Source organism: Dromaius novaehollandiae, chromosome 5, assembly GCF_036370855.1.
Source record: "Dromaius novaehollandiae isolate bDroNov1 chromosome 5, bDroNov1.hap1, whole genome shotgun sequence".
Taxonomy (NCBI): Eukaryota; Metazoa; Chordata; class Aves; order Casuariiformes; family Dromaiidae; genus Dromaius; species Dromaius novaehollandiae.
In genome coordinates, this window is record NC_088102.1 from 13,272,650 (window position 1) to 13,285,542 (window position 12,893).

The 12,893-nt window shown below is 39.8% G+C and overlaps 1 protein-coding gene across 1 annotated transcript in view; it reads right to left on the reverse strand.

Moving 5' to 3' along the window:
• The window catches only part of DYNC1H1 (dynein cytoplasmic 1 heavy chain 1), a 45,769-nt gene that overhangs the window by 18,839 nt on the left and 14,037 nt on the right, over positions 1-12,893 (reverse strand). The window contains exons 21-43 of the mRNA XM_026111353.2: positions 12,722-12,868; positions 12,308-12,474; positions 11,413-11,586; positions 10,455-10,620; positions 10,162-10,350; positions 9,884-10,078; positions 8,919-9,201; positions 8,554-8,654; positions 7,029-7,188; positions 6,488-6,731; positions 6,122-6,305; positions 5,374-5,586; positions 4,959-5,197; positions 4,680-4,836; positions 4,133-4,360; positions 3,713-3,943; positions 3,454-3,594; positions 2,952-3,185; positions 2,209-2,415; positions 1,994-2,115; positions 1,419-1,584; positions 1,041-1,204; positions 644-773 (exon numbers count right to left, since the gene is read on the reverse strand). Coding sequence (XP_025967138.1) covers positions 644-773; positions 1,041-1,204; positions 1,419-1,584; positions 1,994-2,115; positions 2,209-2,415; positions 2,952-3,185; positions 3,454-3,594; positions 3,713-3,943; positions 4,133-4,360; positions 4,680-4,836; positions 4,959-5,197; positions 5,374-5,586; positions 6,122-6,305; positions 6,488-6,731; positions 7,029-7,188; positions 8,554-8,654; positions 8,919-9,201; positions 9,884-10,078; positions 10,162-10,350; positions 10,455-10,620; positions 11,413-11,586; positions 12,308-12,474; positions 12,722-12,868 — 4,242 coding nt within the window. The remainder of the gene's footprint in view (positions 1-643; positions 774-1,040; positions 1,205-1,418; positions 1,585-1,993; positions 2,116-2,208; positions 2,416-2,951; positions 3,186-3,453; positions 3,595-3,712; positions 3,944-4,132; positions 4,361-4,679; positions 4,837-4,958; positions 5,198-5,373; positions 5,587-6,121; positions 6,306-6,487; positions 6,732-7,028; positions 7,189-8,553; positions 8,655-8,918; positions 9,202-9,883; positions 10,079-10,161; positions 10,351-10,454; positions 10,621-11,412; positions 11,587-12,307; positions 12,475-12,721; positions 12,869-12,893) is intronic.

Below are 12,893 nucleotides of genomic sequence, written 5' to 3' on the forward strand. Positions count from 1 at the left end.
TAATGTAGCAATTCCCTACAAAAGCTTAGGAATGTTTGTGCATTTAACCAGCACATTAGCACGTCTAGAGCTTAGAGTGCTACAGATAGCGGCACTGGGTTTAACATTAAATCTACTAACCCTACATTAAGTTGAGCCTGAGCTGCCAGCCACCAGACAGACTGAGAAGTGGCACTACAGACTTGCCCTCCTACAATTATTTTAATCAGTCTTTCCTAGGCATTTGGTATTGGTCACAGAGGCAGCAGGCTAGATGGATGTTTGCCCTGATCCAGCAGGATATCTGCATGCTACCAGAAACAGTCTGCCATAAAATTTACTGAGAGATCCTCGTTCAAGGATCACTGTCTTATCCAAGAGATTCCATATGCAACATCTGTCAGCAACACTCAGTAGAGAGTTTTCCTCTCTATTCTGGAGAAATATTTTATACTGCCTTGATAGCTAGTGATAGCTCTTAAAATAGCATCACTAGCATAATACCTATTAACTTTGTGGCAGCATTCGCTTCAAATAATCAAAGAACGAACTTCTTAGGGATTAGTGTAATTAAACGAGGGGCAATGATTATCACATTAACACAGTCATAAGAGGCAGACCAGCCAGTGGCAAAGCCTCACACAGATTCCCCCCCCTCCTTCACCTTTGATAGCCAGTTGCTGTATAAGATCGGTCTGCTCATAGCTTTTTCTTTGTCAATGTTGGGGAAGTGTTTCAGAGCAACCATATCAATGTTCTCATCAGTCCAGCGCCTCTCCTCATCTTCCACAAGTCTGGATAAAGAAGAAAGGTCAGTGACTACAACTCCTCTGTAAAAGGAGGACAGTCACCTCACATGGCAGTACTACTGTTAAGCTATGTTTCTAGCTAGTTTAGAGACTACTTCCAAAAGTGTGAAGTTCAACTCGAGGAAAAAAAGTCTAAATTGTATTTCAGCTATTTAACACTAAGCACACTTCAGTTTGGTCTTCTAAGGAAATTTTGTAAGGAGTGGGGAAAACTCATTTTGCATCTTTCTTACCATCTTATGCTTATTTTACCTGTCTTGGAAGAGACGTAATGCTTCATGGGCCCAAATCCTGATAAGGCCTTCAACTGGTAAGGTTTCTAGTGGTCTTAATGCCTCAAATATACCTCTCACCCATCGAGTCATTTCACGAGGTGAATAGATGTAGTGTGGCTGTGTGTCTTGAGTGAATCTCTCCTGAAATTTCAGATACCGTTAGTTACTTCTTCCAGAAGTTGTGCCACATTTTCACAGGCCTTATGTTGCAAGATACTGCTTTCAGTGGCTTTCACCACAATTCAAGCAATTGAGTTCTTATACATATTTATCCACATGAAAGGCAAACAGTGCACATTAGTTTTCCTTGTTGCTGAATCACTTAATCAAATTTGGGGTTGTATTCAACAGTTACCTGAGACATTGTGTAGAATTCTACCATAGCAGCGGTGAGAGGTTCTGCATATGTGCGAAGTGATGGGATGAGCCGCAGCATTGCACGATTGAATGTTCCATATATCTGAGTAAGTGAAGCTGGTCCAGGATAGTCCACATAAACCACAGGAACATGTCTTAAAAATCTAAGAGATCAGCGTATTAGATATTCCAAAAGATCGAATAACAGTCTACAGTATATCAATTATTATTGGCAAAACTAAATCAAACAGTGATTTAGTTTCAGCAAAACTAAACCACTGCTTGATTCAAAATTCTCAGAAATAACTACAGTTGGTTTGGTTGATCCTTAGTGTCTGACTCTGGTCACAAAACATCCTGAAATATCCACACTATTTTAGACATGTTATTTAAGAAACATAATGATTAGGCCACTGGCTTGCTGGCAGGATAAGAACCAAATAGTAGTAGTTCAAAAGCAAAGAACACAGCTTCAGCACAGTTGGTATTAAACAAGCATATTAAGAACAGACCCCATAGTCTTGAATTTGTAGCCCTGCTCTGTAGCTACATAACATTTACTAGATTCATTACCTGTGCGAGAGAGGTTTTCTTCCAGGATCAGTAGGTGGATTACATGCACCAACAAACTGAATTCTCTCCAGTTTCACCCATGTCTGGTCTGATGTACGATAGAATCCTCCATGTTCCACCATCTGAAAAATAAATAAATATCCCAATCAGTGTAACATTTATTTTCCCTGGAGATAACTGTATTATGAAATAGTTGATTTCAAAGGAAAACAAACCTGTCTAATGAAAGATATGACTCTCTGCGTGCCATACTTATCCATATCTGGCAAGTTGATTTCATCACAGAACAGCACCAGCCACTTTCCTAACTGCACAGGAGCTAGCACCACTCCATTAGGCGTACGCCTGTACTCACAGTAGTGATCAAAAGTTTTCAAGAGCAGCTCTGGAGTAGTAGCACTAGAAAAGTTGAGTCCAACCACCTTAAAGAAGAGTAAAGAGAAAAAAAAATAGTTACAGTACGTTAAAGCTTGAAAGAAAAGGTATTAAGAGTCCTGGAAATAGGTACATTATAACTTGACTTTTGCAGTGGAAGTATGTATGCCACTTGTATCTCAGGATACTGTCCACATTCTTATGCTTCCCTCTGCAGTCTCCATTTACCATGAAACAACCCCTCCTGCTCAACCCTGTACACAGAGCATCACAGCCTCATATTATTGTTATTCCACCTAAATACACTGAAGCAGAAGAGCTATTCTTGGACATTACTAAAGGTTTTTAAATACCAGTTGGACAAATGCTCCTCTATTATTGAAGCTGGATAGGAAAAAAGTTGCTTTCTGGATAAGGAGTTTGAGCCATGAATTTACAGTCTGCTCAACATATTTTTTATTTTCGCTCTGCTGAAGAGCTGGTTAGCAAATCACTTAGATATTAGGCCAAGACTGCTTTGATTTTTAAGAAGATCAGAGACTTGTTATTCCTCTGTAATTCACACATGCACACACAGATATACCTCCATGTCAGGCAGGGCTCTGAGAGCACTGAAGAGGGTCATGGTCTTCCCAGAACCTGGTGGGCCACAGAGCACTAGAGGTTTATGTTCTGCCAGCCAAGTATACAGCAATGCTTCATGGCGAACTGTATCTAGGGTTGGTACCACAACATCAGGAGCTGCAACTTTGTGTGTCTCAACTTCAATTTGAGGCACTTTGGATTGCCATGGCACCCATTCACCTGTGATGGACACCTAGGAGCACGGAAACATGATCAGACAGTTTAGAATGGGAATGCAGTTCAGCCTTAGTTAAAAGGACTTCTAAATCTCAGAATAGCTTGTGGCATTAAATTTGATGTGATTAGTTAAACAGCTGGCTTAGACCACTGTTCAGTGACAAGCCAGAAACTGTAAGATTCAAGATAGTTTAATGTTTTATTTTCCAGTTTTACCTCTGAAATACAAAGTAAGCTTATAAGAACACAAAACAGCAATGCTTCTAGAATAATAAAGTTTTTACCTCATAGTCAATTATAGGTATGTTGGGTGCAGTTGGCAGCGGCACAGTGGTGATTCTCCTAATATATTCTCCCAGCTCTGCTCTCATTTTCAGACGACTGTCTCCAGAAAGAGACCAGAGTATTGCATAGACCAAGTACCTCTGTAGAAAGCAGAAGCAGCCATTACTTGCATAATAATGGAATGAAGCTTGATGAATAATAAATCAAATCTAGCTGCTACACTGACACACCAAATACAGAAGTCACTGTTAAATTTACCTGGATGTAACGTTCTAGTTGATCTATCTGCATTGGAAAGTCTGGATGATTGGCATTGTACTGGGCTACATTGCGGCAAGCTTGATGCAACATGGAGAAGAGAGAACCAAGACAGCGCAAGCGGGTAAGATCCATAATATGTTCCAACTTGAAAGCATGTTCAAGGGCTTTAGTCACCAGGCCATTAGATGTGAAATATGGCTGCATTATAGTTGCAGCATCTCTTTGAATCTGTTGGGGGAGACAAACACTGCTCAAAGCACTTGCTTCTTATCTGATTACTAGGCAGCAAAGAGTAATTTAAGGTTTGAAATGCTTCACATTTTAATACTCTTAAAAAAAAAAGTTAGCTTTTCTATTATACGCTGTAGTAAATTTGAAGTACACTATACTCTCTTTGTTCTAAACTTCACTCCATACCTGCAGCATTGGGGATGCTGCTTCTTCTCCTTCATCTTCTTTGCCCTTTCGCCTTCGCTGAGCTTCCTCCTCACCTTCATCCAGAGGAATGCTTCTTAATCTGGCCAGGAAGTTATTGAATATCATGTCTGTACTGAGAACATCCTCACTGAACCAGACCATGCCACACCTTGACACAGTAGCCAAAGTGGCATACTTCAGATCCTGTACCTCAAACATGATACGCACCTAAAGAGTAGAAATTCAAAATAGAGTTTGAAATTAAAACAAACAGCCAACAAACATTTTAAAATAATTTACACTGCTGTCCTAAGTTCATCACAGTATTACTGTTACCCTAGATTTTAATATAACATGTGGAGTTTGTCTTGCAGGATGAGACTAAGCATAGCATGAAATGTTTGTTTCCTCAAGCTCCTAACTCCAGCAAACAACTACCCCAAATCCACTTCTGATGAGAAAGATGGCACTAGCATGGATTAGGGTAAAAGCATGTATGTCAAAGTAAATTTTATATGTAAATACTGTGTGAAAGAAGTAACATTACATTTGGTGGAAGGCTGAGACGCTCTCCATTTGGCAGAGTTAGCAGTTTGTTGTCATCCAAAACAGAATTCAAGTTTTCAACCCATTCAGGGTCTACATCGCCATCAAAGATAATCCACTGACGTTTTTGCAGTTCACCTCTCACGTTGTCTATGATCCTACATTAAAGGAAATATTTACTGCGGTTTTACAGACAATAGAAAGGGAAGACTCAATAAGGGCAGAACATTCAGGGCACAAATCTACTGGCCAATTTTCATTTGTGCTATTAAAGACTCACTTTCTCAGAACATGTGTAAACAAGCCATCTGTCCATTCTCTGGTATTTGGATCCAAAGTACCATAAAGGTGATCTTTGCTGATTGCTTTTGGATCAATAATATGAGCAACACCTTCCACACCCTCCAGCCGTTCCAGGGCTTTCAGGAGCACTCTCCAAGCCATGCTCTTTCCACTTCCAGAGGGACCCACCATCATCAATCCATGATTTATCTGTGTAATTTGATACAGCTGAAGAACCTGTGACAGAAGTAGTGATTAATTTTTAATCAAGTCTCAACTTCTGCAGAGAATCTGGGCTTCTATGTTATTGTTTAATAGGGCACAAAAAACCTCTAACACTTTTCATAATAAAAAAATAAGTTTAGACTTATACATACACTAATTTCCATTCCATAAGAACATTTTCAATTTACCTTTTCAACCCACATGCCACCAACTTCTTCTCCATCACCATAGGTAAGGTACATTTCCTGACACACTTTCTTAAGTTCCTCTCGCAAGGCTGTCATCTCCCCGCGATGATACTGCACTCCAGGGAATACATCAGACAGGAGACTGAACAGCAATGGAATGTCTTCTGCAACCAGTTTTGGTACCATAGTTTCACACACACTCTGGATCAGGATCTGCAGAGAAAGTCATATTTTGGTTAAGATTTTTTGTTAAGTTTACTTTGGTGAATGAGTTTGACAAGGAATATTTGACTAAATACTTTACTGATAGAACACCAGCCTACAAATTGGCAGCTCTTTACTCCAAACCTCAACAACAGTAGGTAGTATTGGTAAAAACAACCCTTGATGGGCTTCAGTTTTGAAACTAGGCAATAAACTGCTCCTAGTTTTTAATTTATACAACTGTAGCTGCTTGTGTCTCCTCAATACACTTTTGGTATTAACTGCAGAGGAACTGTGCACCAATAAGAGTTATGAATGCACCACCTCCTAAGAACAAGTCCTTCGCTACTATGGATCCAGAGCCACCTAAATTCAACTCTCTTCTTAACTTAGTGCTTCTAAGCTATCAAATCACCCCCTCCATAACTAACGTTACTCTGCTTGCATGGCTTAACCACTAAGTGCTTAGCTCTGCAAGCATTCACTCTGTTTAGCGTACATGCTGTACTTTGTCACAAGAGTTTGGAGTTCACACACACATTACCTCTTGTTCTGGTAAGTTCTCAGCGATTTCTCCCTCATCAACAACTTCACCACGCTCTTCTTTCTCCCGCTTTATCTTCTGAATCCTCTCCCTCTTCACATTACCTGCACTAACCAGTACACTCTTCAGAGCTCTCAAGCCAAAATCATAGTGACTTTGAGAGGACAGCTGTTCATCACAAAGCCTAAGAATCAAAAGAGATAAAATACAATCTGATTCTCAACTGAGACTGACAAAATATTCAAAAAAGTGTACGCCGTTGTTTATTCAAAATGAACGCTGCACAACAAGCTTAAACGAGTTAACACATTACAGATTTGAACAATAACTATGTTTTTACTGAATGGAACCAAAATTATTACTCACTTGAAGAATGGCACAATCTTATTGGCAAGCACTTCGGCCGTACGGAAACCTTGTGAGTACAACATGACTTGGGCAATCAACTGACGATCTGGTTTTGTCATTGCCAAGCTACGGAACAACTTCTTCAAATTGTCAGGCAGATTTGATCTGCCTGCATAGCCAGGATTCATAGTGATGAAGATAGCCATGTCAGGGCTCACTTTGACTTGTTTGTTCAGCAGCTCACAAGTAATAGGCGTTGCAGCTGAAAACACAGTGCATTTAGTTACAACTGAGTCAGTGACCACTGGACTGAGAACAGAAATAATATTTTTAGTTATATTCTATTCTAGTTTGCTACTGTAATGAACAGCAAATCCTCTTCAACTGCAACTGAAATACTTGATTTTTACCATCTGAAAGCTACTTTAAGATTTTAAGTTTTGATGGAAAGCTTCTTCATTCTTGGATTATTTGGGAGAAACATAACTGAGCAACAAAACAGCATGAAGAACTGTTTAGAGATGCAGTACAACACTATTAGGAATTAACAGTTACATACTCTTGTCATAGTTGGGGTTCGAATGCTCTCGCAAGGCTTCCTGGATGCACTGAACTTGCTGTGAAACAGCAGAGAGCATACGCTCCTCCAGCCTGTTGAACTCATCAAAGCAGCCCCATGCGCCCACTTGGCAAAGCCCCACAAAGATGCGTCCCATTGCCTGCATGCGGAAAGGAAAAGTTAACCGAAGTTCCAGCATCATTCCTGCCTATTCACAGGCAAAGGGAGCAGAGAACAGCACTTTATAACATGCACCCAAAGCAGGGAGGAGCTGTATTTGTACATGGGTTACCATCTTTACAGAACTATAGGAGTTGTAACAAAGCTTCAAACAGACATTCAGATGTTTACTGCTTTCTGTTACTACATATAATACTATATAATACTACAGTATGTTCACAAAACAGTCAAGATTAGTCCACTGCATAACCCATTGCTTGCCCATACTATGAATACCAGGTACAGTTCTAGTTCTTTCATCTCAAAAAGAACATCAGAATTGAAAAGCATTTAAGAGCAGCAAAACGGATGACCAGCGTATGGTACGGCTTCCACCTAAGGAACAACAGGTGGGCTCCGCAACAGATAGTCTAAAGGAACGGAAGTCTGAAAAACAGGGTGGTTTAGGATGGATAGGAGTCAACTGTTTGCTGTCTTCTCCAATACAAGAACTAAGGGGCAGTTAAAAAGACAAAAAAGGTGCCCTTCAGGAAGTGCACAGTAATGCACTGGAACTCTTCGCTTATTCCGGGGCATAAATTGTGAGTAACCTGCTCCAGCTTGGGACTTCCTGACCCCAACAGCAGTCAGGTAGGAAGCACACTGGGGGCAGGGAAAGGGTATCATGCATTCTCCCTGATCTTATTCCGACCTATGTATTTTCTTACAGCCACTACTAGATATCAAATGCTCACTAAACAGACCCTTGGTCTGACCCAAACATACCTGTTCATAAAAAACAGATGGACATCATGGAATCATGGTCCTTCCTGGAATCCGCCTTTTCCGTGTTTTATATTGTTGTTTTTATATATTTTTATATATATATACACATACACACACACCCCACACCTCACAGAGGTTTTCTTTTTGAGATGTCTGCTGTGTTACAGTCGACAGTGGTATTTCATCCGGTTCTCAGTTTATATCATTAATTGTGAAATATCTGGGTTAAGTTTTCCTAGTTTTGAGTAATCTTTCACATGCTAAGGCAAACTCTGTAGTTAGGTCTCAACGGATAATCTCCTAATCATGCAGCTACTTAGGCAATCTCATGCTTTCATTCAATCTTTCTCCACTAAACCATTACTACCAATGCAAACTAAACAGTTTAAGGTTAAGTTACTTTCCTAAAGACATTTTTTATTATAGAGCATCTGTACAACCTACAGACACCTCCTTAGCTAAATGTTATAGATAATTAATTTGAAAGTAAACAGTGTTGGCTGTTTTAGAATTCTCTTAACTTAAGAGACTCTTAACGCTTGTCAGCAGAGGCTACATTTTTAAAAATGAAACAATTTACCTGGAAGTCAAATGTCTCATCACAGTTGAAAACCAACACAAACCGGCCAAGCTGATGTCCAAGAGCCTTAACAGATTCTGTTTTACCAGTACCAGCAGGACCTATTTTCGAAGTGGGACAGACATGTTTCAGTATTTATAGCGTGAGGTAACAGTGCTCATCCATCAGAATCTGCATGCTGGCAGATTATGTGGTCCCTTACAAGAGAGTTCAGTAAAACATAAAACTGCTCCCCCAAAAGATTGTTTGTTCTTCAGTATCTTACTTATAACAGTTCTGAATGTTCACATTAAAGCTATAAGTTACAGAGGATAGGAGCTTATGTACTTGTCTGAAGTTTTAATTTTACTTAGGTACAAACTTACCAAATGGTGATCCTCCAAGTCTCGCCTCCAGGGCTTGTGTCATTGTCAGATAACAGCGGTCAGTGAGAGGAGTCTGTACTAGTTTATCCTGAACACCAAGGTACTCAAAACCATAGTTGAATTTGGCATTTGCCATCTGAATGGAGAGCTGTTGCAACACATCTGTCTGTTTTGGGTCAAAGTAGAACCGCATTTGGCTGAGCCACTCAAAGGATTTGGAGTTGTCGATCTTGCTTCTGATCAGTGATCTTGTAACATCTCTCTGGTGTACCAACTCAGTAATCTGGAGAACAAAGCAACTTCTTAGACCACAGCAACACAACCCATTGCTAATAAAGCCAGGGACTCTACTGCTTTTCAGAACAGCATACTGAATTGCCTTCACTCAGAAACCACAACCTACCAGCAGGATCTGCCTTAAAACCTGTTGCTATAAAGATGGAACTGAGATTATGTTAACTGTTCTTGTTAAGGGCTTATCTAGCCTTCGGCAAAGCCAGTCCTGTCCGTAGTCAGCTCAGTAAGCCATTATGCCACTAAATCAGCTATTTTTCTTGCCTTGAACTAACTCCTAAAATGGACCAGATTTTTGCCTTTGACATGTACACGAATAGCCCAGGATGATTTTACTTTTTCCATCCCATCCTTATCTACAAGAAAAAGCATGTAAGGGCAGCTGAGCTTTGCTAAGCTTTGAATGAAGAAATCAATGGCTTCTGCATTTGGAGGAGTTAGTCTGACCATCAACTCAGTGATCTAGTTTATAACATGCTGACTCTAATCAACTTCATGTGTGATAACAGCTACCACCACCTACAGGACCAGGGCTTGACAGAGTGGCATAAAATGCTTTATTTTTCCTGAAATAATAATAATAAAAATCTGAGACTAGCTATTCTCTTCATTAAACCTTTAAAAAAAAGCTCACCTGCTAACCTACAAGACAAAAGGAGGTTATTACTCACCAAGTGTTCCAGTTTCCTTCTGCGAAGGGGTGGCTGCTCCATCAGCACAGAGTCTGCCAGGACATTGAGCGTGACCTCGACATTGGCTAGCACAGAGTGGAGAGGACTGCTGTCCCCACCTCCACCCATACCATTGAGGGCTGACTCAACGTTCTCAGACCATGCAATCTGGGCTGACAGGACAACAAGCTGAGCCTGTGTAACAAAAATCCTCATCAGACAGTTTTTCTCACTACAATAAGGAAGCTATAATATGCTTAAGTGTTCCATGTTCATACCTGGTATTTGTCAATCCAAGAGATGTAGACTGCTGGATCAATTGAAGTTGCTTTACCAAAGATTTCTACTTCAGTAACAGATTCTGCAAGCAGTTTAGCAAGGGTCACTCTCATTTCTCTCTCAACAAGTGTCAGCCACTCATTGATCTTGGGATGTTCTGTGATGGAAACAGGTGTTTTGAACAGCACCTGCGAGAATCAGATTTAAGTCAATCATTGTTCATATATTTACACACTTTTATTAAAAAAAAAAAGCAACAAAACAAAATGCCTTAAAACAACCACAACTATACCTCCTCTCCTTCACGTGAGGAGATACCCAGAACCACCGAATTATCTTCATTGAGAATTATGCTAGAAACGCCAGCAAACATTTTCTTGAAGTGTTTCTGCAGCTTGGCAACATTTTTGCTGTTTCCAATGATTTCAAGCAAGTCTTCATCACCAACAAAATAAAACCTATTAATTAGATAAAGTAAGATCAATATCACAACTGCAACTATCAATTATTATTTATTTATGTTTCATAGATGGCCATTATCTGGGAATAACTGATGCTCCTTTCCCCAATATTGTTAGAGCTGAAGAACCATAAATATGCTAGAAGTTAAAACTCAGTTCTAAGCTTAAGCCTCAGCTCTGGTGGTCTGTACCATGTAGCAAAAGATGCATACATGCTCCATGCTATGGAGCATTTTCCTTACCTATCCACCCCTGAAAGACCCACAGCAGTGCTTGTGATTGGAATTAAGTGTATTAGGTAGGGAGAACATGGTACCTCCTTATATGGAGTTACAAACTTACTCTCTCTGAGGATAGCTCTAGCTGAGAATACAGGCAAGTTGGAACCAATGATTCAAATACTGGATTGTGACAGTTTAGACACTTGTCTTTCAATCAAATGCAAGAATTTAGCAGTTAATCTAATCTGCAAGTTTACAGAACACAGCTGAAATAGTTCCTCAAGTAACTTCTGAGTCATAACCAGCCATAAACGATCAAGCATGGGGAGTTTTAGTTCCACGTCCTGGGATGTAGCTATGACTAAATTCTGCATTTAGAGGACATGGATTTATATGGTCATGACATCTTTTATTTTTATAATATTTCATACATATATATATATATACTTATATACATATATTAAAAAATATATAAAAGTTGGCAGAGGCTTTACAAAATAATACACTATTCCTGTACAGAAACATCAAATCATTTTACTTCAAGCAGCTGACTTCAGTTGGTTCCTACCGGGGGAATGAGGACCTCTCCCTTTCCAAGTATTCTCCCAGTGCCTTCTGGATCTTCCCAAGCAAGTCTGCCAGTCTCTCTAGTGACCTCTGCACACCTTGAATGTTAAGAACATCCATCACAAGTGGAGATTTGGACACCTTTTTCATGAGTGCCAGAAATTCAGTACTGATGCTGCAAATGAAATGACACAGTACATTAGTGCAAACTAATTAACCAGAAGTCTACAGAGCTCCAAAGTTATCTCTAAATGACTGCTACCCTTCTAATCATTGTGGCTGTCCTAGGGAATGGAGGGCTAGATTCCCACAGTAGCTCTCCATCTACCTCAAGACAACAATAATCTAACTTGTTTCCAATGCTCGATCTATAAATTCCACTTCTGAAGGTCTACCTTTCTTCATTTCTTGAAAAGTTACATAAATCTGATTCTCTGAGCCAAGTGAAAGAGTCTGGAACAAATGAGGAAGAACAGAGGTACTTAAAAGCAAAGGAAAAAAATGCCATTTGATGGTGAGAATAAAAGCTGAGGCAATAGAGATAAACCTACTTTGTACAATCATAGTGCTGGAGAAGCCCTGAGGTAGCTGACTGTAACTAGTAAGTAAAATCAGAAACAAAAAACCCCCCACACCTAAACCACAATCATCTAAAAATCTGTATGTCAGCCTGTTTTATATGCCTTTTGCTCCCATAGTTATCTATAGGCATCTCAGCATATTTGTTTGCTTGACAGACTTAAATCTACAACAGTGCTGAAATACTGCCAAACCAGGTAAGAATACAGTTAATATCTCAACTTCAGTGAACCCTACACCAAAGTTACAAAGTTGCAGACCTGACCATAATGTGCTAGGAGGGAGGCAAGAGGAGAACAAGGCAGTTAAAAACTTACCTTTGAAATCGCTGGGTCTCCACCGGCAGCAAGTGCTTGATGTCAGCACTACCAGTAAAGATACCCTCCAAGTAGACCCATCGTCTTTGGACATCTATCCAGACATCAAAGAGTGCCATGATACGGTTCAGTTTATCTTCCCAGCTGAGGGCATCTTCCTCAAACACCTGAAGTTGAAATGCCATATTAACATTCAGTTTGAGGCTGTCAAGAGCTCAGCTGCTGATAATTGTTACTAGAAAAAACGGTCATTTAAGAGTTACAAAAAATGCATATGCAATTAGTTGTTTGCCAACCTAAATGTGCTGACAAATACACATTCTAAACAAGAGAGGAAGGCAGAGTTAAGTGAAGATTTTGAAGTAAAGAATTTTATTATGTAAAGAATTTGGTTAGCTTTGTTTCCCATTTTACCTTGTAATATGGTGACAGCTTCATGGCAGACACACTGTTAATGTGCTCTTTTACTTTGTTGAAAAGGTCATCCCATCCACGAATCAAACGACATTTGTTCTGGTAATTGACCAAATCCAGCTCATAAGTGTTCCATACTTCTCTTATCTAAAGGAAAGAATGGTTAAAACAG